Here is a 24,555-nt window from a genome sequence, read left to right as displayed (position 1 = left end):
TTTTTATTAGTGGACTTCAACCAGCGATCGTTGGATCGCTTGCACTATATACTGCAATAATAATGTATTGCAGTATATCGTCTTTCTGACGGGGGCGCGATGAGCAGCTAGAGGGGGTCGCCCCCCTCTTTCGAACGATTTAAAATCCATGGTCGCTATTGGCCGCGGCATTTAACGGGTTAAACGAGCGGGATCGCGCTCGAGCGTGATCCCGCTCGTTAACGTGAAGTGTCGGCTGTAACATACAGCTAACACCCGCATCGTATGGAGCAGGTTCACTCAGTGAGCCCGTTCCATACTTCCCCTACCCGGCTATGACACAGCCATACGTCAAATGTCGGGAAGGGGTTAAGAAAAATCAGAAACAGATTCCACATGCGTGAGTCAAAGATTTTCTTTAGGAACCCTTGCACAAAAAAAAGCAATGAAAATTCTGCCTTGAAACGTGTTTTTAGTCCCAAGCTAGTTATGTCATAAAGAGTAATACAGTTGTCCACGGTTTAGAATAGTATACATTTATTAATGGTAATAAAATAATTTGCATTGCTTCAATAAAAATTATTTTAGAACAAAGTAGTAATTTATCGTGACAGGAAACTATTCAGTGACTTTCTGGTACAATAAAATACTGTAGACAATAGATTAATAAGAGAATAAAATTTCCTAAAATTATGTTTTTATTAACGATGCCTTACTTCATTATGAATTTATAAAATCTATGTGCAAACTGAAGGAAAGTAAAAAGTGTAATAAGGCCCAGGATGCTCCTCTAAATCCAGGTACCCAAGTGAATTTAATACAATTACTTTTACAAGACAATAAATTGTATGTAGTTGATGCAATGGTGTTAAATGATGTGACAGTAAATGACACATAAAATCTGAAGCTTTGCTCCTGGATTATAGGATAATAAACATACGGTGACAGAGCAACCATTCCCTAAAATATACATAGCAAAGGTCAGTTACAAGAGGCTAAACCTCAGAAATGCAGAGAAACTTCCAGAGCAGTGACAAGGCCGGGCTCCCTCTAGGTAAATACGTAACAAAAGAATTAGGCCTCATGCACACAAACGTGCTTTTGCGGCTGCAATTCCCCCGAAAATCCATGGGAGAATTGCGGCCCTTTTCATTCCTATGGGGCCATGCACACAACCGTGGTTTCCACGCTCCGTGCATGGCCCCGGAGCCCGGACCGCAGAAAGAACGGGCAAGCCTTATTACGGCCTTGTTCTGCGGTCCGGGCTCATTGAAAAGAATGGCTAAAATAATGTGCATAGCCCGCAATTTGTGGGCGGCTCGCGGTTGACACTCCGTGTCCGGCCGACCCGAAAATCATGGCCGTGCACATGGCTACGGTCGTGTGCATGAGGCCTTAAGTCATACTTGAATAAATTACTTGCTACTTGAATAAATTACTTCCCAACATGCATTCCTTTCAGGAACTATACATCAATCTGCACCCCCAACTCTCTAATGTATTCAGAATGTATAACGCAACAGGTTCACATTAAAGGGGGCAGCATGTTATAGAGAAGGAGGAGCGGAACAGATTAATGTATAATTGTATACAAAAAGATAAACCTGTAATTGATTAATCTAAATCCCTAGTAACTCTGGACTTGAGAATCCAGTGGGCGGTCCTACTCAGTGATTAACAGCTGTCCCTGTATTAAAGAGACTCTGTCACCACATTATAAGTGGTCTATTATCTACATAAGGAGATCGGTGCTATAATGTAGGTGACAGCAGTGCTTTTTATTTAGAAAAACTATTTTTACCACTTTATGAGCGATTTTTAGCTTTATGCTAATGAGTTTCTTAATGCCCAAGTGGGCGTGTTTTTACTTTAGACCAAGTGGGCGTTGTACAGAGGAGTGTATGATGCTGACCAATCAGCATCATGCACTCCTCTCCATTCATTTACACAGCACATAGGGATATAGTTATATCGCTATGTGCAGCCACATACACAAACACTAACATTACTGCAGTGTCCTGACTATGAATATACATTACCTCCAGCCAGGACATCATGTGTATTCAGAATCCTGACACGTCTGAATCTTTTCTGTGAGATTTCCAACAAGGCAAACGTAATCTCGTTTTAGTCCATAGTGAGCAGGGATTTAAATAAATTACGGATTATCCCGAATCTTTTCCAACAAAATTATACAGTCGAGGAAATAAGTATTTGATCCCTTGCTGATTTTGTAAGTTTGCCCATTGTCAAAGTCATGAACAGTCTAGAATTTTTAGGCTAGGTTAATTTTACCAGTGAGAGATAGATTATATTAAAAAAAAATAAGAAAATCACATTGTCAAAATTATATATATTTATTTGCATTGTGCACAGAGAAATAAGTATTTGATCCCCTACCAACCATTAAGAGTTCAGCCTCCTCCAGACCAGTTACACACTCCAAATCAACTTGGTGCCTGCATTAAAGACAGCTGTCTTACATGGTCACCTGTATAAAAGACTCCTGTCCACAGACTCAATTAATCAGTCTGACTCTAACCTCTACAACATGGGCAAGACCAAAGAGCTTTCTAAGGATGTCAGGGACAAGATCATAGACCTGCACAAGGCTGGAATGGGCTACAAAACCATAAGTAAGACGCTGGGTGAGAAGAAGACAACTGTTGGTGCAATAGTAAGAAAATGGAAGAAATACAAAATGACTGTCAATCGACATCGATCTGGGGCTCCATGCAAAATCTCACCTCGTGGGGTATCCTTGATCCTGAGGAAGGTGAGAGCTCAGCCGAAAACTACACGGGGGGAACTTGTTAATGATCTCAAGGCAGCTGGGACCACAGTCACCAAGAAAACCATTGGTAACACATTACGCCGTAATGGATTAAAATCCTGCAGTGCCTGCAAGGTCCCCCTGCTCAAGAAGGCACATGTACAGGCCCGTCTGAAGTTTGCAAATGAACATCTGGATGATTCTGAGAGTAATTGGGAGAAGGTGCTGTGGTCAGATGAGACTAAAATTGAGCTCTTTGGCATTAACTCAACTCGCCGTGTTTGGAGGAAGAGAAATGCTGCCTATGACCCAAAGAACACCGTCCCCACTGTCAAGCATGGAGGTGGAAACATTATGTTTTGTGGGTGTTTCTCTGCTAAGGGCACAGGACTACTTCACCGCATCAATGGGAGAATGGATGGAGCCATGTACCGTCAAATCCTGAGTGACAACCTCCTTCCCTCCACCAGGACATTAAAAATGGCTCGTGGCTGGGTCTTCCAGCACGACAATGACCCGAAACATACAGCCAAGGCAACAAAGGAGTGGCTCAAAAAGAAGCACATTAAGGTCATGGAGTGGCCTAGCCAGTCTCCAGACCTTAATCCCATCGAAAACTTATGGAGGGAGCTGAAGATCCGAGTTGCCAAGCGACAGCCTCGAAATCTTAATGATTTACAGATGATCTGCAAAGAGGAGTGGGCCAAAATTCCATCTAACATGTGTGCAAACCTCATCATCAACTACTAAAAATGTCTGACTGCTGTGCTTGCCAACAAGGGTTTTGCCACCAAGTATTAAGTCTTGTTTGCCAAAGGGATCAAATACTTATTTCTCTGTGCACAATGCAAATAAATATATATAATTTTGACAATGTGTGATTTTTTTTTTATATAATCTATCTCTCACTGGTAAAATTAACCTAGCCTAAAAATTCTAGAATGTTCATGTCTTTGACAGTGGGCAAACTTACAAAATCAGCAAGGGATCAAATACTTATTTCTTTCACTGTATATCAATCTGCTCAGCTCCTCCTGCTCCATGAGGCTATGTTCACATGACAAATGTTATAGGCTGAAAAACAAGAGGCTGATTTCAAGAGAACAGCCTCTGAAATCCAGGCATTTTTGGAGCAGTCTTTTAAAGCGTTTTTTAGGTGTTAATAGGAAAAAAATCAGCTTGTAAAAGGTTTCAAAAAGTGACGTCACTTTTTCTTACGAACAAAGAGTATTTTTCTTTGTAAAAGTAGTACATCACAAAAAAAATTATGTATAAATTTGGTATCGCTGTAATCGTATTGACCAGCAGAATAAAGTTAACAAAACTAGAACCCGAGAGTTCATCCCCATACAGTTTACATATTGTCGGCACCACATCGCCTGTGTACAAGGGGAGATGTGCTGCAGACAAACAACTGTTTTTATGGCAACATAAAATTTGCGATCAGCCAATAAACAAGCGTTTGCTCATTCGTCAGAAGGATCGCCGCCATGTTTACACGGGCCAATGATCAGGAACAAACGTTCGAACGAGCATCGGCCCGTGTGAAAGGGCCTTTACTTATATTGTACTGATCTGTACCGAGACACAGTCTGTAGTACTGTCCATAGCTGCATTCAAAATCCTGCAGGCGTCAGAGCTCAAAACTCCCAGCAACAACAACCAGGGCTCTGTTCACACTTGTTAACTACGTTTGGAATAAGCACTAGGAAAATTCCCAGTGCATACACAGATTGTATCCATAAGGTCACTTCGCCGGTAAGTGTCAACATACCTTCTATTTCACTGTATTAGACTAATCTATTAGGTAATCTATGCAGAGGCATACAGTAAAAAACGTTTGTTTTTTTTTACTATGGGGTGCTATGGGGAGATGTATGCCAATTTAGGACTATACAGGGGCAGACATTGTAGCCTTCCGTTGGTGGTATACTTCGGTAAATCCTCCTGAGTAGTTCAGGATCAATTATAAATAATATTTCTATGTAAAATTATGATTTAAACGTCATAATTTTTCAATATATTGTAAGCACCATACTGTTAAGATGTATGAGTAAGCTGCAAAATAATAATGGTACGAGTAAAGTTAGGACCTGTTCACATCAGCATCGGGGTTCCGTTGATGGGTTCTGCTAGACCTTTCATTCAGGGGAATCCATCAACGGAAACCATAGCTTCAGTTTGCATTACCATTGATTTCCTTGGCAAATGGTTTCAGTTTAGCAAAGTGAATCACACTCAAGTTTGGACACACAGGGCAAGTTAATAGGGATGGGCGTTTAACAATACTGACAAACATCATCAGAGGAAACACATTTGACCAAATTAATAGGCAATGTTCATAATGTACTAGACTAAATTTATTAGCACTTCCATAAATACCATTGGCATGGACTGTATATGTAAAATGAGAATATTTAAATTGAAGCTTTAAGAGGCTCTGTCACCAGATTATAAATGCCCTATCTCCTACATAATCTGATTGGCGATGTAATGTAGATAACAGCAGTGATTTTTATTTTGAAAAACGATCATTTTTGAGCAAGTTATGAGTAATTTTAGATTTATGCTAATTAGTTTCTTAATAGACAACTGGGCGTGTTTTTACTTTTTACCAACTGGGCTGGGCGTTGTACAGAGGAGTGTATGACACTGACCAATCAGCTTTATACACTTCTCATTGTTTCAGCCCATTGTTACAGTGTGATTGGGCAGTGAAAGAAGCTGGGCTGGAACCATGAGAAGTGGATGACGCCGATTGGTCAGAGTCATACACTCCTCTTTACAACACCCAGTTGGTAAAAAGTTAAAACACGCCCAGTTGTCTATTAAGAAACTCATTAGCATAAATCTAAAATTGCTCATAACTTGCTCAAAAATTATAGTTTTTCCAAAATAAAAACCACTGCTGTTATCTACATTACAGCGCTAATCAGATTATGTTGGAGATAGGGCACTTATAATCTGGTGACAGAGCCTCTCTAAAATAAGAGCGATAACAAGTTTCATCAAACCGGGCACTAAACACATTGCAGCCTATTTTTACCACAGAGACCCATAGCATCATATCTCCAGCGCAATGACCTGATCATATACTAAAAGAGAAACCTACTATTCCTGGTGCAACCATGAAAGGTCATGGACTAACTTCATTGTAAATTCTGCATGACCACATAAAACTATGAAGTCAAAGCACAGGATGTTTAGTCTACTACACACAAAACATACTCCATGATATATTAAAAAAAGGTGCGTACAAGGGGCCTCATACTCCCACAAAGCCATCAGAAAATAAGTAAATGTTTGCACCTAGCACGATCATCTATTCTGAAATAGGTAAAGGAGCGTTGAGGCTATGTTCACACTGAGTTTTTGACACGGAAACCGCGCCAAAAAACTCATCAAAAACGGCTGAAAATGCCTCCCATTGATTTCAATGGGAGGCAGGGGCGGTTTTCTCACGAGAGTGGAAAAACCGCCTCGTGGGAGAAAGAAGCGACATGCCCTATCTTCGGGCGTTTCCGCTTCTGACCTCCCATTGACTTCAATGGGAGGCAGAGAAAGCGTATTTCGCAGCGTTTTATGCCCGCGGCTCTCAATGGCCGCAGGCGAAAAACGCTGCAAAAATCAGCGTGCAGGGAGAGTAAAATCTGCCTCAAATTTCCAAAACGGAATTTTGAGGCAGAAATTCCGCCTGCAAAAAACTCTGTGAACATAGCCTTAACAATTTGTACATAATCTCTAGTAGCTGTATTGGCTTATTTATGTAAACATTCTTAAAGACTGTGGAACAATAGGAAAAGTAAATCCACCTATATACACATGGTGGTGTACCAGACATGAAAACAATCCATTAAATAATAATCACCCTATAAATAACCGGATCAAGTACAGTAATCTACAAGTTAAGCAATATCACCTGCAGTTCTAATACAGTAATGCAATGGACGAAGAGGAGCCCAACATAGTGACAGAATCTGAGGTAACCCCAATGTTAACTATTAGCCCAAAAGTAGCTATAACCCCACCCCCAAAAAAACAAAAACAATAGTATTGTAATAAGACGTCAACTCAATTTATCTGAAATACTCTGGGGCAAGGGATAAGACAAGACAGCATGCCTCCAAGAGTCACAGGTGCCAAATCCCATTTCTTGCAGATCAAGTAATTACTGTGCCCTCAGGTCAGAATGGGTCAGATGCAGGGGGCACTTGTAATATGTACTCTCTTGCAGGGCATTCCTTCCTACAATAGAATTTCACAGGCAGAAGATAAATTGCTGTCTCTTATAACACAAGTGGAGCAACATAAATCTTTAAGCAACCTTGGTCATCTAATAGATACAATAGAAACACAAAACAAATGACAAGAACTTCAGAAATATTGGAAAACAAACATTACAAGGCTAACAATGGCTTGTAGAAGAGGTAAAATCCAATGTAGTATATTACAGACATCGTGAATGCGGTTATTCTCTTTCAAGATTTTAAAGCAAGGTTCCTGCAGGTCTGGCGGTTCCTGCAGGTCTGGCGGTTCCAGCAGGTCTGGCGGTTCCAGCAGGTCTGGCGGTTCCAGCAGGTCTGGCGGTTCCAGCAGGTCTGGCGGTTCCAGCAGGTCTGGCGGTTCCAAAAGGTCTGGCGGTTCCTACAGGTCTGGCGGTTCCAAGGTTCCTACAGGTCTGGCGGTTCCAAGGTTCCTACAGGTCTGGCGGTTCCAAGGTTCCTACAGGTCTGGCGGTTCCAAGGTTCCTACAGGTCTGGCGGTTCCAAGGTTCCTACAGGTCTGGCGGTTCCAAGGTTCCTACAGGTCTGGCGGTTCCAAGGTTCCTACAGGTCTGGCGGTTCCAAGGTTCCTACAGGTCTGGCGGTTCCAAGGTTCCTACAGGTCTGGCGGTTCCAAGGTTCCTACAGGTCTGGCGGTTCCAAGGTTCCTACAGGTCTGGCGGTTCCAAGGTTCCTACAGGTCTGGCGGTTCCAAGGTTCCTACAGGTCTGGCGGTTCCAAGGTTCCTACAGGTCTGGCGGTTCCAAGGTTCCTACAGGTCTGGCGGTTCCAAGGTTCCTACAGGTCTGGCGGTTCCAAGGTTCCTACAGGTCTGGCGGTTCCAAGGTTCCTACAGGTCTGGCGGTTCCAAGGTTCCTACAGGTCTGGCGGTTCCAAGGTTCCTACAGGTCTGGCGGTTCCAAGGTTCCTACAGGTCTGGCGGTTCCAAGGTTCCTACAGGTCTGGCGGTTCCAAGGTTCCTACAGGTCTGGCGGTTCCAAGGTTCCTACAGGTCTGGCGGTTCCAAGGTTCCTACAGGTCTGGCGGTTCCAAGGTTCCTACAGGTCTGGCGGTTCCAAGGTTCCTACAGGTCTGGCGGTTCCAAGGTTCCTACAGGTCTGGCGGTTCCAAGGTTCCTACAGGTCTGGCGGTTCCAAGGTTCCTACAGGTCTGGCGGTTCCAAGGTTCCTACAGGTCTGGCGGTTCCAAGGTTCCTACAGGTCTGGCGGTTCCAAGGTTCCTACAGGTCTGGCGGTTCCAAGGTTCCTACAGGTCTGGCGGTTCCAAGGTTCCTACAGGTCTGGCGGTTCCAAGGTTCCTACAGGTCTGGCGGTTCCAAGGTTCCTACAGGTCTGGCGGTTCCAAGGTTCCTACAGGTCTGGCGGTTCCAAGGTTCCTACAGGTCTGGCGGTTCCAAGGTTCCTACAGGTCTGGCGGTTCCAAGGTTCCTACAGGTCTGGCGGCTCCAAGGTTCCTACAGGTCTGGCGGCTCCAAGGTTCCTACAGGTCTGGCGGCTCCAAGGTTCCTACAGGTCTGGCGGTTCCCAGGTTCCTACAGGTCTGGCGGTTCCCAGGTTCCTACAGGTCTGGCGGTATCCAGGTTCCTACATGTGTGGTGGTTTACATTTAAAATAGCACACCAGCCAAAAGTTACATGGTGATCGGTGAGAAAAATACAAATTCTGAGCCCCTGAATTTTATTTTTATTGACCTTTCTTAAGCCCAATATGTTCTTTTACCTTGGTTCTACTATGAGAATCTCTATCCTATAAAGGGAGGGGTTCAAATAACACTTTAGAATATTGCTTATAAAACAGAATTCGAGAGTGCTCAAAACCAGAGGGTCGGATCAGGCAAAGTACAGAGCTGCTCTGCCTAAATGGGACCAGTAGTTAAATACACGTCTTAATAAGATGTGGATCACACATCACAAGTTAAAGTGTAGCTAAATGTTTGACAAACTTCTGACATGTCATAGTGACATGTCAGAAGTTTGGATTGGTGGGGGTCCGAGCACTGAGACCCCCACCAATCACTAGAACAAAGAAGCTGAAACACTCGTGTGAGCGCTCAGCCGCTTCGTGCCTGTTCCCGGAAATAAATGTATTGGTGTACGGAAAAAGCCGAACAGACACGAAGCGGCTGAGCGCTCACACGAGCGCTTCAGCTGCTTCGTTCTAGCGATTTGTGTGGGTATTAGTGCTCGGACCCCCACCAATCCAAACTTCTGACATGTCACTATGACATGTCAGAAGTTTGTCAAATGTTTAGCTACACTTCAATGTAACATTACAATATTTTATATACAAGCAATAAACACATAAAACAGTTCTAATACACGCAATACTTAAGAAATTCTTACCAACTGCAGAATTTTCCACAGTATTTTTTATTTTTTTGGTAAATAATGTGAAACCCACATTACATTTACCGTTTGCAAAACAAAAAACTTGCAGAAGAGCAGGATGTCAGCAGCAATCGCTGTCCATAGGAATGCATTAGGCTAAGGGCCCTTTTACACTGGCCACTTATTGGGCAAACAAGTGTTCACAGAAAGCTTGTTCCCGATAATTGCTTTGTGTAAACAGGGCAACGATCAGCCGATAAACGAGCAAATGCTCATTCATTGTCTGATAGTATCGACATTTAAAACGATACAATTATAGTTGACGGCAGCACATCTCCTGTGTATACAGGGAGATGTGCTGCTGACGTGATGGAAATGTATGGGGACGAGCGATTGGAGTAAGAAGCGATAGCTCCGTGTGAAAGGAGCAAACGAGCGCTGATCAATGAGCTGTCTCGTTGATCGGCGCTCGTTTACACGACCCTCGTCGTGTAAGAGGACCTTAGGGAGACACACAAAGTATTTATCTCACTTCAAATGATTGCTGTGATATCACTGTGATAAATCGCTGTCTATAGGAATGCATGGAGTAGCTTGAAAATCTGTTCAAAATCGCTCCAGTCAAGAGTGTAGTTCTGAAATAACAGCATGTAGCGATTTTAAAAACACCAAGTAGATCACTTTGGCTGCAGCGATTTCAAAGACATTCTCAAACTACTCAATGCATTTCTATGTACAGCCATTTATCACTGCGGCAGTGTGTAGTGAGACAAATACTCTAGTATCCCTAGTCTAATGCATTCCTAAGGACGACAATTCTTCGCTCACCCAGCCTAACGAGGTGCTAGTCATGTTAACCTACCATGGTTGTAAACATGACAAGATTCCTGAACGAGTTTGTTGTTCCTGGTCCTCTCAACGTTGTTGATAACATGATTGCAGATAAAACATTTCATGCTTATACTATATATTCTACACTTACCTTAGGCTTCATGTAGGTCTGAATATGTCCTTAAGAAAGGAAAATAATTCCTAAGACCATAAAGTAACGTGAAGTTACCCCAATAGATCTCTATTAAGTGTGAGAAGACACTCTCAGAACTTTCTCACAGTCCGCTCCCTCCGTTGTACACTTTTAGTCTGTGCAAAGCTCAATGAAGCAATAGACTGAGACACCCTACAGACAACTTCCTAAAAGGAAATCTGAGAAGTCCCACCCTTAATCTTAATAATCCCAGCCCAACCTTACACAACATGAACAATATATACAGTCAGACACTGGTACACCACATGATGGAGATCTGCTCCGGGAAACGAGGGCATTAGAGTCATAACCTTTTCTCTATCCTAGTAAAAAAAGGTGACAGCTGCTCCAGGGAATTAAATCACTGCGCTTACGGGTAAAAATGTGCACAAACAAGATATAGAGATGGATATGAGATAGATAGATAGCTAGAGATAGATAGATAGATAGATAGATAGATAGATAGATAGATAGATAGATAGATAGATAGATAGATAGATAGATAGATAGATATGTGATAGATAGATATGTGATAGATAGATATGTGATAGATAGATATGTGATAGATAGATATGTGATAGATAGATATGTGATAGATAGATATGTGATAGATAGATAGATATGTGATAGATAGATATGTGATAGATAGATATGTGATAGATAGATATGTGATAGATAGATATGTGATAGATAGATATGTGATAGATAGATATGTGATAGATAGATATGTGATAGATAGATATGTGATAGATAGATATGTGATAGATAGATATGTGATAGATAGATATGTGATAGATAGATATGTGATAGATAGATAGATAGATAGATAGATAGATAGATAGATAGATAGATAGATAGATGAACAGACATGTTCTAATGATACCCTCAAGTAATAAGAAAACCAAAAACAAAATCAGTGCATAGGAGTCAAAATAAAACCGAGGAAACTGGAAAGCATGCTCTTTACTAGACAATTGAAGCCATTTCTCCTTCCTAGATCAGATCAGCAGTTGTATATTCTATTAGTTTAGGGTTGTGTCATACTACAGAGCTTCTTCTTCACTATTTACATTATGGACAGCAGATTTATCTGCCTGCTGGACATTAGGCTGCATGTGGAGCATAAAAGTGAATTCTGGCCACAAGTCAAAAATACAGAGGAAAACCAAAAAAGTCTTCACAATAGTAACTCCGGACAAAGCAGTATGCCTGGCATTTCCCAGTTTACTTCCCTCTTCCTTAGCGCTAAAGAAGAATGTCGTGTAGAGGAAAAAGCGTTTTAGTAACAGATTAATCTGAAAGACAAAGTGATCACACACGTACTTCTCACTCAGAAACGTCCCAGATTTATAGCGCAGTCCATTAGTCCATAGTCATAAAGAGCTTGTAGTAAAACGTGGCGGCATACAAGAGCAGGATGTAGCTACAGTGACACGTTCAAGCTTCCAAGCTATCCACTCCACCGTTCTCACTTCTGTATCTATACAGTACTACCAAAACTAATGCAAAAAGTCAACATTACCCACCACACCAGGGAGCACATGTATTAATGTCACACTTCATAAAATGTAAACCAGTATATCCGGCGCTTATAGCATGCACTACATTTATGCAAGAGTTACAGCTAGTCAATGTGTACTGGAGTACTCACAAGAAATTTACACATGGAGAACATACAAACTCCATGTAGATCTTACTCCTGATCATATTTAAATCCAGGACCCCAGTGTAACAAGGTGACAGTCACAAATCTGATATATATATTATTACTATACTTTCAAAGTATGTACATTTGAGTAAAAAACAAAAATATAGGAATAAGGCCTCAGACACATGGCAGTGGTCTTGTGGCGCCATAGCGATTACTCCGGATGTTACTGTATGGTGCCTCCATACAGCAGTGTGTTAACCCCTTAGTGACCAAGCTTGTTTGGACCTTAATGACCAAGCCAGATTTGTTAAATCTGGTATGTGTGACTTTATCAGAGAATAACTCTGTGAAAGTTTTGAATATCCAAGTAATTCTGACATTGTTTTTTCGTCAGATGTTGTACTTTATTTTAGTGGTAAAAGTAGACTGATACGATTTGCGGAAATTAATTAAAAAATAGAAAAATTGAAGAAATTTTGTAAAAATTATCATTTTTCCCTATTTTTAACTGCAATATGTCACATATGTACATACATACTGTACAATTTTTTTTATTAAATATATATTTCCATCTCTTTACTCTATTTTGGCAGCACTTTTGAAAAAAATTAATTTTTGAGCAATTTAGAAGACTTACAAGTTAAGTAATAATTTTATAAATTTTGTAGTACATTTTGTTTTCCTGCACCAAGCCAGGTTTTCAGAGGGTCATAGGTGTCAGAATGGTGGAAACCCCCACAAGTGACCCCATTTTGAAAACTAGACCCCTTAAGGTATTTATTAAGGGGTGTTGTAAGTATTTTGACCCCACAGTTTTTTTGTAAGAATTCATGCAAAGCAGGCATAAAAAAATATAATTTAACTTTTTCCATAGAAGTATTACTTTGAAGACCGATTTCTTTGTAAAGCGACCATGAGAATGAAGAAACACACCCCAAAATCTATCACCCTGTTTCTCCTGTTTTCAAAAATGCCCCCATTGTGACTCTAATGCATTGCCTGGACACACAGCAGGGCCCGAAAGGAAGGGAACACCCGGAGACTTTCAGGACTCATATTTTGCTTGAAAATGTTTTAGGCCCCACTGTACATTTGGAGAGGTTTTGAACTACCAGAACGATAGAAACTCCCCATAAACGACCCCATTTAGAAAACTAGACCCCTTAAGGTATTTATCTAGGGGTGTAGTAAGTATTTTGACCCCACAGTTTTTTGCTAAATGTAATAAATAGCAGGTGAAAAAAAATTTTATTTCACTTTTTTCATAAAAGTGTCAGTTTGAAGACCGATTTCTTTGTAAAGCGACCATGAGAATGAAGAAACACACCACAAAATCTATCACCCGGTTTCTCCTGTTTTCAAAAATACTCACATTGTTGCCCCAATCTGCTTATTAGACGTGTGGCTGGGCCAAAAAGAGAGGGAGCACCCTTTGGCTTTCAGGGCACAATTGAATAAATTCTAGGCCCCATATCATGCATTTAGAGGCATTGAGCTGCCTGAACAAAAAAAAAAAACCACGCAGAAATGACCCCATTTTAAAAACGAAACCCCTAAAGGTATTCATCTAGTGGTGTAGTGGGCATGCGGACCAAAATTTTTTAAAGGAGGAAATAATGGGTATCATTTCAGACACTATGGGTATATAATGTTTTCTTCAAATTCTTATTACGTTTCCACATGAAATAGAGGAGACGTGGTAGAAGGTTATTTTGTTAGAAATATGCCACATTAATAAATTTGTGCGGCATACAGAAGAGAAGTGAAGCCGTGTATTCATAACGGATACATGTCGCTATAGACGTATTTGCCTGTACTTATGACTATGTCTTGCTGAAGAAGCAGTTGTCCCGCATCTGTGCCATTATGATGTCATTGTGGACAGAATTCTGTCCTAATATAAAATCAGTCAGAGAGGAAAAAATAAACTGTACTGGAGTGACGGGCAATATCTTCAAACAAATGGAGGAAAATGTATCCAACTATGTTGCAAACTCGAGTCTGTTCACTAGATAGAAGAACACCTGCAGGGCTGTCATGACAAGGTTTTTTTTTTTCAGTGACTGGTTGTACAACGTCTCTTTAGCTCCATCAATCCTTATGAGGGACGAATGTGCCAAGTGACGCGGTACACCATAACAGGCCCCTGCCCGGCAAGGTAGGAACCGCTATGTGCACAAAACAACCAATCACCTACAGAATATATAAAAGGGACAGTGTCCAAAACCATCTATAGGAACAGTAAAGGATCACTAATCCCCAAAATGATGTCAGTATTTCCAGAAGAACCGTAACAAAGACCATGGTGTATTGATAAGGAACAGCTCAATTATTAGAGATCCTCCAAAAAAAAAAGATCATGCCCGTATCACGGTACAGAATTAGGAATGTAATAGCTGTATGTGGCAGGACATAGTCATAAGAACAGTCAAAATAAAAAAATTGTGGATGTGGGATTTTGTACTGGACAATTAATTCCAGCACTTGATCACCCACAAATAAATAAAAAAATCATAAGGGGTAAAATTAGTTTCACGGTCTGAAAAAAATGTGCTCTACAACCTCTCCCACAAGAAATAATCCCTACTTGGAAAGCCCACGAACTAAAAAGAAAATATAAAGAAATTGACTCCCTAAAAAGGCCCCCAACCCATTTTTTTTTTTTGTGTTAAATTCTAGTAATTTGCAACCGTGTGAAAGGTTTCGAAACAGGGGTAGTTACAAAGGGCTGGTTGTGATGGACACATGGGGCAATAAAAGCAGGTATCCCTCCTTCTGCCATGCTTGCTACATACCCGACACCTTTTTTGGGGATATTTTTGGGTCTCAGTGGAAGGAATAGGGTGTAAAAAGTGGCGCTCTGAAAGCCTGCGCACATCCTCAGATTCGCAGGATTGTGCCGGTATAGTGGACTCAAAAAGGAGATGCTCAATGACCTTCTCCTGAAATTGAAGGAAAGTGAGCGTTCCTTGGGCTTTTTTGAAACTAACAAAAAACTGTTATAGGTAGCAACCTGGATGAGGTAGATTGCTACCTTTTTGTACCAGGCCTTATTTTTGCGCTTCACCAGGTAAGGCTGAAGCACCTGGTCGGAAAGGTCTACACCCCCCATAAATTTGTTGTAGTCTGTTACACAGACAGGTTTCTGCTTTGCAGTGGTAGCCCCCCTCTCCGTAATTGCCACAGTGGTGTCCGTGTGTACGGTGGACAGCATGTAGACATCCTTCTTGTCGGCCCACTTCACTGCAAGCAATTCCTGACTTGCAAGGGCCATGGATGTTCCTTTTCCCAAACGCCTGGACACCAACTGTTGTGGGAGTCCCACTCTGTTCTTCCGTACTGTCCCACAGGCCCCTGTATTTGCAGCATGGAGGGCTTTATAAAGGGCAACGCTTGTATAAAAATTGTCTGTATAGACGTGGTACCCCTTGTGCAGAAATGGCTCCATTAGGTTCCACACAATTTTGCCAGAGGTGCCAATAGTTTCTGGGCAGCCTGGGGTATGAATTTGGCAGTCCCTGCCTTCATAGATTTTGAAACCGCAGGTGTAACCCGTTGTGCTCTCGCACACTTTGTACAATTTCACCCCATATCTGGCTCGTTTGGAAAGGATGAATTGACGAAAGGAAAGACGCCCTTTGAAGCTCATGAGCGATTCATCTACAGACAAATTTTTGTCAGGGGTGTACAACTTTAAAAATAAATCATTTAGAAGGGTGATTAATGGCCTTAATTTATTAAGCCGATCATAGGCTGGGTCACTTCTTGGGGGGACTTGGGAATTGTCAGTAAAATGCATGAATCGCATTAGGGCCTCATAGCGGTTTCTGGACATCACTGCTGCAAATACAGGGGTAGCGTGGACAGCACTAGAAGTCCAGTAGGACCGGACAGAGGGTTTTTTAACCAAACCCATATTGAGGGTAATGCCTAAATTTTTTTTTTATTTCTGGGACACTTGTGGGGGCTCCACATTCTGGAGTACATAGACGCAGGCTTTTGTAGAACAAACTGCCTAGCATACAGATTAGTCTGCTGGACTATCAAGTCTAGGACCGTATCACATATAAATAAATTAAAAAAATTATAGGGGGTAAAATTTTGGACGTCAACACTAATTCCTGGGGTCGCTTCAAATTGGGGTACTTGGGGGGAAAATGATAGTGCAGGATCCCACATCACGGGAGGGACTGCAACACTCGGCCCTGCACTTGACACCTCTACAGCGACTGATGTATCCACCACCATAGGACTATGGGGTTCAGCGGTAGAATTAGAATCATCACGGTCACTGTCGGGAACAAATTCTGAAGTGGTGTCTGTTTCGCTTTCAGAAGTGTCGGAACATAGCAAGGCGTAGGCTTGCTCTGCGCTGCACATTCGCTGAGACATATTTATAGATATGTATATATATATATATATATATATATATATATATATGCCCTATAAGTCCTAACCCTAAAGTAAACCTAAAATCGACACAAATTATTATTTTTTTTATATATTTTTTTTATATATAACAGACGTAAAATAAATTCTAACGGCCCTAAACACGAACGCTAAACTAGCCCTAACCCTAAAGTAACGCTAAACTAGCACTAAACCTAAAGTAATGCTAAACTAGCACTAACGCTAAACTAGAACTAACGCTAAACTAGCGCTGACGCTAATATAGATTTTATATATTATATATATATATATATATATATATATATATATAGAAGAAAGAAAAAAAAAGAAAAACTTTGCGGCACTCCAATTTGAAAAAATGGTGGTTTATTCAATCCAAATATAACAGCAACGTTTCAATCCTACATTAGGATCTTTCTCAAGCCTAGTGACACATCTAATACTCAAAGTATATATAGGGTAAAACCCATTTAACTTAATTGGTCTCATTATCATGAGTTACAGTGTTACGTGTCTGAAAACATGTATTGTAAATAATTTAAGGTATCAAAAATAAACAGTAAAATGATACATAAAGTGTATTAGTGCATATACAATAATGTGCATCAAAATAAATAATATAACCCTGGTTAAAAACAACTGATTAGGCCATAATCATTTATGCAAACAGAAGTGTTGAAATATATCGTCATATATCCACTCACCAATCAAAACTTCAGGAGTAACAATGGTATATAGAACCTTAGAAATACAGCGTGTTGTTCAGCTGTATCACTCGTGGCAATCAGGATGTAATGCCCAGAGGCGGAAGTGAAAAGTTGCTAAGCAGCAGGACGCATATGGAGCGCAATGATGATGTATTGCGTTCCAGTGCGTTCCACTGTTATGGTCATGTGAACGGCAGTATCTTAGGTTGCCAAGCAACCCATCAACAAACCCAAGATCACAGAAACCAGTGACATTATCGTATTAATACCAAAGCTAGATATAGCCCAAAGAGGTCCAAGATATACCAGAAGCATATAAATGATATGCAACTAAGTGCTCCAACTAGTGGTAATGGAGATATCATATACTGGTAAAGTGTAACGTTTAAAACATTTTTCAACTTTATGGTGGCAGTTTAAAGATCCACACGTGGGTACAAAGGCCCCTGTCCACCATTACGTGTTCAGAGCGACCTTGTTCCCAAGGATTTCAGAACCCACTGGCAACGTTTTCACGTGCACAGGCAATCCCGATAACCCCTCACGTGTAACAGACCAATACTATCCTATTAACGACATTAAATCTTCATAGTATAAATAATGTAATAATATCTCAACATCACCTGAAACTAGAAAGGAGACTAGAAATAATTCATTTAGAATAATATTTATATATAAGTACTTATTAGTATATCTCAGGACCAAAGAAGACATAATATAGCGATGAAAATTTTTTTATTATATATTATTATTATTGGAAGCAAATATCCAAGATCCTGAAGTTCCGTTGGAAGTGGTGTTCTGATCTAAAGAAATACAAAAAAAGAATGAGAATCATAAAATTCATCAAACATTTCTTTACACAAAAAAGAATATTTAAAATAATGGACATACATGTGTCATTAGTATTGTCAGAGAAGAGAATGTCAGAGAAACTAAAAGTATAGAGTGGAGAATGTGTGTATCTCAGGTTACAATTCTATCTATACCAAATTCTATATTGAGACCAAACGGTCTCAGTGTATTTAATAAGAATATCCATCTCAACTCTTTTTTATGTAGAACCCTATGTCGATCACCACCATATTGTAATGGCGGGATATGATCCAAGATCATGAATGTTAAATCCCTTTCATTATGGCCATGTTCTGAAAAATGTTTAGCGACTGGCAAATCCAGTTTCTTTTTACGAATTGAAAAGCGATGATTGTTTAAACGGGTTTTAAAAGCACAGGTAGTCTCCCCCACGTATAAAAGGCCACAGGGACACCATAGGGCATAAATGACCCAATCCGAGTCACAAGTGAGATTGTATCTAATCTTAAACTGTTGTCCAGTTAATGGATGGGTGAAAGTGTTACCCCTGCACATCAGGGAACAATTGACACACCTATGACAAGGGACATTACCAGGTTTCAATGGTTTAAGCATGAATTGTGATCCTTTCTTTCCACCTGACACCCTAGTTTTTACCAATCTGTCACGTAGATTCTGTGAGCGTCTATAGGACATTAAAGGATTGTTGTTTAATACGTCAATGTGACCAAAACTATTCCTAATAATTGGCCAATGTTTGTTCATAATCCTTGAAAGATCTCCACTTACATCATTATATGTCGAGATAAAAGGAATCCGTTTCTGTTTTTTGTGTGACAGAGATTTGGTTGATTGAAACAAACTATCTCTTGCAGTATTTTGAATTTTATTCTTATGTGTCAACAATAGTGATTTGGGGTAACCCCTTTGTAAAAAATTCCTAGTCATGATATCTAAGGATATGTCCAAATCTTCTTGTTTGTCAGTGTTTCGCTTAGCTCTGATCATTTGACTATATGGTAAAGATCTGACCATATTTTTTGGATGACAACTATCAAACCTTAATAAAGTGTTACGATCAGTCTCCTTGGTATACATTTTAGATATTAGTGTATTATTGTCTATCAATACTGTGACATCCAAAAATTGGATATTATCCATTGAATATGTCATGGTAAATTGGATATCTAAACATTTTTCAGAACATGGCCATAATGAAAGGGATTTAACATTCATGATCTTGGATCATATCCCGCCATTACAATATGGTGGTGATCGACATAGGGTTCTACATAAAAAAGAGTTGAGATGGATATTCTTATTAAATACACTGAGACCGTTTGGTCTCAATATAGAATTTGGTATAGATAGAATTGTAACCTGAGATACACACATTCTCCACTCTATACTTTTAGTTTCTCTGACATTCTCTTCTCTGACAATACTAATGACACATGTATGTCCATTATTTTAAATATTCTTTTTTGTGTAAAGAAATGTTTGATGAATTTTATGATTCTCATTCTTTTTTTGTATTTCTTTAGATCAGAACACCACTTCCAACGGAACTTCAGGATCTTGGATATTTGCTTCCAATAATAATAATATATAATAAAAAAATTTTCATCGCTATATTATGTCTTCTTTGGTCCTGAGATATACTAATAAGTACTTATATATAAATATTATTCTAAATGAATTATTTCTAGTCTCCTTTCTAGTTTCAGGTGATGTTGAGATATTATTACATTATTTATACTATGAAGATTTAATGTCGTTAATAGGATAGTATTGGTCTGTTACACGTGAGGGGTTATCGGGATTGCCTGTGCACGTGAAAACGTTGCCAGTGGGTTCTGAAATCCTTGGGAACAAGGTCGCTCTGAACACGTAATGGTGGACAGGGGCCTTTGTACCCACGTGTGGATCTTTAAACTGCCACCATAAAGTTGAAAAATGTTTTAAACGTTACACTTTACCAGTATATGATATCTCCATTACCACTAGTTGGAGCACTTAGTTGCATATCATTTATATGCTTCTGGTATATCTTGGACCTCTTTGGGCTATATCTAGCTTTGGTATTAATACGATAATGTCACTGGTTTCTGTGATCTTGGGTTTGTTGATGGGTTGCTTGGCAACCTAAGATACTGCCGTTCACATGACCATAACAGTGGAACGCACTGGAACGCAATACATCATCATTGCGCTCCATATGCGTCCTGCTGCTTAGCAACTTTTCACTTCCGCCTCTGGGCATTACATCCTGATTGCCACGAGTGATACAGCTGAACAACACGCTGTATTTCTAAGGTTCTATATACCATTGTTACTCCTGAAGTTTTGATTGGTGAGTGGATATATGACGATATATTTCAACACTTCTGTTTGCATAAATGATTATGGCCTAATCAGTTGTTTTTAACCAGGGTTATATTATTTATTTTGATGCACATTATTGTATATGCACTAATACACTTTATGTATCATTTTACTGTTTATTTTTGATACCTTAAATTATTTACAATACATGTTTTCAGACACGTAACACTGTAACTCATGATAATGAGACCAATTAAGTTAAATGGGTTTTACCCTATATATACTTTGAGTATTAGATGTGTCACTAGGCTTGAGAAAGATCCTAATGTAGGATTGAAACGTTGCTGTTATATTTGGATTGAATAAACCACCATTTTTTCAAATTGGAGTGCCGCAAAGTTTTTCTTTCTTCTATATACACCACGTCCGAGGATCGGGACGTTTTTTGCTGGCACCCGATTCACATTTATTCTGTGAGTGCTGCTGTCTTCTCTTTTGTATATATATATATATATATATGTATGTATATATTAGAACGATGATTTTTTATCACTTTTTCTTTCTTCACAGAACAGGACGCAGACTGATTTCTCTCTCCTCTCAGAACAACTACAATGGGAGGAGAGAGAAACACAGCCCATGTCCTGGCTGTGTTATGAAAATAACTGTCAGTGATCTCTGTGATGGGTTTTATCACAGAGATCACCTGATCAGGGACCAGTCACAACGGTGCTGCCGACACAGGTAAGCTATGCATTTTAGGGGGGGGGGGAATCGGACCGGGGGGGGGGGGAAATCGGACGGGGGGGGGATCGGATGTGGGAGGGGGGGCCGCACTAATTACCCATTCTCTCTCCTCTCTAAGGAGTTATTCCATGAGAGGAGAGAGAAATGGCGAAGATCTGCCGCTTTAGCGTGAACGCCGTGAAATAGCGATTCACGGCGATCACGTGACCAGAGACCACTCGTTATGGTCTCTGGTCGTTGCTCCGAACTCTCAGCTACCTCCGGTAGCTGAGAGAACGGAACTCTGATCTCTCATTTCGGCGCTACTTTAGGCTAAAGCGATCACGTGAAAAGGCGTCGCCTTAGCCTAAAGCCCATTAGTGAGGAACGTAAAAAGGCATACTGTTGGTCACTAAGGGGTTAAAGGGGTTTTCCCATCTTAGACAATTATAGAATATCAACAGGATATGCCATCAATTTCTGATAGATGCGGGTCCTAGCTCTGGGACTCGCACACATACCGCTCCACTTAGTGCAGCAGCAAGCTGACCACAGATTCTAGGTGGGACTAGTGAAGAGAGGGCCATGCGTGCGGTCCCTTTCAATTCTGCTCAATGGGAGTTACAGAAACAGCTGAGCAAGCGCTGTTTGGCTGTTTCCGTTACTCCCATAAAGTAGAATGGAAAGAGGCGTGCACATGCCAGCCCTCTCTTTACTAGTCCCTGCCTGAAATCTTTGGCCAGCGTCTGCCGCACCTAGAAAACAGGGGTTGGATGACCACAGTTCTCTGTATAGATACAGGTCCCAGAGCTGGGACCCGCATCTATCAGACATATTCTGCGGATATGCCATAAATGTCGAAGGTGGAAAAACACCTTTAAAATAACTTATTTTTTTGTCGGATACATAAGGCATCGGACAGGAATAAAATTGGAGGCATACAGGAGGTACTGTATGGCCCCATAGAAAACTACGGGTAGCGAATAATGGCTCCTTACAACTCAAAGGTTGTAGAGAGACGTAATATGGTAGAATTAATGAGCCCTGAAAATATAAGTAATATGTGTATGTTTTCAGGAACTATAAAAGTATAGAGCGCTTTAACACCACTGCAAGTTTCACCGTTTCTGTACGTTCGCTACACCAAGCCTGCATTACCAGCATTTTCTGGCAGCATGATATAATACATTAACGTGTAAACGGCTTTTGCTGACACTAGTAATTCCAGAAATCATCCATTAGCATGGCACTATTCTGTATGAGGTTTCATGTTCATGATCACACGAGCAGCGAGCGTATTACTGGAACTGGGAGAAGTTAACTACTCATGTAACCATCCACTGTATCCGTTTTAATAAAGTTTGTAGATCACATATAGGAATTTTTTTAAATGTACAATGATATAGCCTCAACAGATAAGGGCCTGTTCACGTTGGCGTTCATTTCCGCTGAGGTGTTCCGTCTGAGGTTTCCGTCGGGTCAACCCCTCAGCGTAAAGTCAAACGGAAATCTCAGCTTCCGTTTCCCTCACTATTGAACTCAATGGTGACGGAAACCTAGCTGATGGTTTCCGTCTGTCACCGTTGTGACAGGGTTCGGTAGTTTTAGACGGAATCAATAGCGCAGTCTACTGACTTTCCGCTGTGGGGCTAACCCGACGGAAACCTCAGTTGGAACCCCTCAGCGGAAACTAACGCTGATGTGAACACAGCCTTATTTATGAATGTCATCAGCAAGTAGGAAAAACAGAAGAAAAAATAAATAAAATAAAAGATAAATAAGTAGTTGATCAAATATTTTAATCAGTGGTCCAAATAAACCAATTCTTGTTCATCATATCATGTGCAGAACTTTACATTGTCCAAGGCTCTATTTACATTGATGTTAAAAGCCTAAATCGGGACTTTCATCACTTTGATGGCGCTACTTTTGCTGTCAGCATCACTGAACCTTGACGGAACCCTGACTGACCCTAAAATAAGGCCCCATGCACACGAACGTAAAAACGCCCGTAATTACGGCACGTTTTTACGGGCCCATGGACTTCTATTGGCCACGGGTACCTCCCCGTATGCTTACGGGAAGGTGCCCGTGCCGTTGAAAAATATAGAACATGTCCTATTTCAGCCCGTAATTATGGCACGGGCAGGCCAATAGAAGTCTATGGGGCTCCCGTAATTACGGGTGACTACGTGTGTGCACCCGTAATTACGGGAGCGTTGCTAGGCGACGTCAGTAAATAGTCACTGTCCAGGGTGCTGAAAGAGTTAAACGATCGGCAGTAACTGTTTCAGCACCCTGGACAGTGACTTCCGATCACCATATAGATCAACCTGTAAAAAAAAACAAAAAAAAAAGATTGTTCATACTTACCCAGAACTCCCTGCTTCTTCCTCCAGTCCTGTCTCCTGGGATGACGTTTCAGCCCATGTGACCGCTGCAGCCAATCACAGGCCAATCATAGGCTGCAGCGGTCACATGGACTGCCGCGTCATCCAGGGAGGTCGGGCTGGATGTCAAGAGAGGGACGCGTCACCAAGGCAACGGCCGGTAAGTATGAATTTCTTTTACTTTTTCTGCGGAAAGGGCTGTCCCTTCTCTCTATCCTGCACTGATAGAGAGAAGGGCTGCCAATTACTGCAGTGTAATTTTGCAGCAAAAACGTGCCCGTAAATACGGGTGGAATAGTGGTGACACCGGACCCGTATTTACGGGCACGGGTCCGTAAATACTGGTGCAATACGGGTCGAATACGTGTGACCAAGGACCCGTATTTACGCCAGTAATTTCAGAGTAAGGCTGGGTACACATATATCAATTGTGTCCGGCCAGGTGTTGTATGCCTAAACAGGATAGGAACGCCAAACTGATGATTAAAACAGCACTTTAGGTACCGATCCGGCATCTACAGCTGGACAGAGAAACGTTGCATGCAACGTTTCTATGCCTGACTTGGTGAGAGGTTTGGAGGTAAAACTGATGCCACTGGACACAAAACTAACCTCAGTGGAAACGATGAGATCAGTTTCTCTCCAGCGTTTTTGCACTATGCTAGAGGGGGAAATGTTTTTTTTTTTTTAAACTGGGAGGGCGGACATATGTGAACCAGTCCTTAAAACCATCACATTACTGAGAACTTTTTCTACTTTCTACTGGAAGGGAACTGCAAACGGCATTACCATGCTCTGGCCTGTATTAACGTCTAAGGCCCCATGCACACGAACGTATTTTTGCGGCCGCAATTCATTTTAATGGACCCATGCACACGACCGTGGTTTCCGAGGTCCATGCATGGCCCGGGAGCCTGGACCACAAAAAGAACGGACATGTCTTATCACGGCCGCGTTTTGCTGTCCAGGCTCATAGAAATTAATGCAAGCGGCCATGTACACGGCCCTTGATGCCCGGGCCGACCCGAAAATCACGGCCGTGCACATGGCTAAACTCGTGTGCATGAGGACTAAGAGTATTTCACCTGTATGTGCTGTTGCTACCAGCTCTGTTCTTAGAGCAGTGATCAGGAGCCAATAGTATT

General features: G+C 41.1%; 1 protein-coding gene across 4 annotated transcripts in view; it reads right to left on the bottom strand.

Annotated features, from left to right (window-relative positions):
- LOC142659973 (colorectal mutant cancer protein) overlaps positions 1-24,555 on the bottom strand; it is a 271,048-nt gene that overhangs the window by 197,698 nt on the left and 48,795 nt on the right. Inside the window, exon 1 of one of the 4 annotated variants that reach the window (XM_075836628.1) lies at positions 10,344-10,485. The exons of the other annotated variants lie outside the window; for them this stretch is intronic. Within the exon in view, the coding sequence (XP_075692743.1) occupies positions 10,344-10,355 (12 nt within the window). The 5' untranslated portion in view covers positions 10,356-10,485. Of the gene's footprint in view, positions 1-10,343; positions 10,486-24,555 lie in introns of those variants that run through there. 4 annotated transcript variants of the gene reach the window in all.

The sequence above is a fragment of the Rhinoderma darwinii genome, chromosome 1, assembly GCF_050947455.1.
Source record: "Rhinoderma darwinii isolate aRhiDar2 chromosome 1, aRhiDar2.hap1, whole genome shotgun sequence".
Lineage (NCBI taxonomy): Eukaryota > Metazoa > Chordata > Amphibia > Anura > Rhinodermatidae > Rhinoderma > Rhinoderma darwinii.
This window is presented reverse-complemented; position numbering and strand designations above follow the sequence as displayed.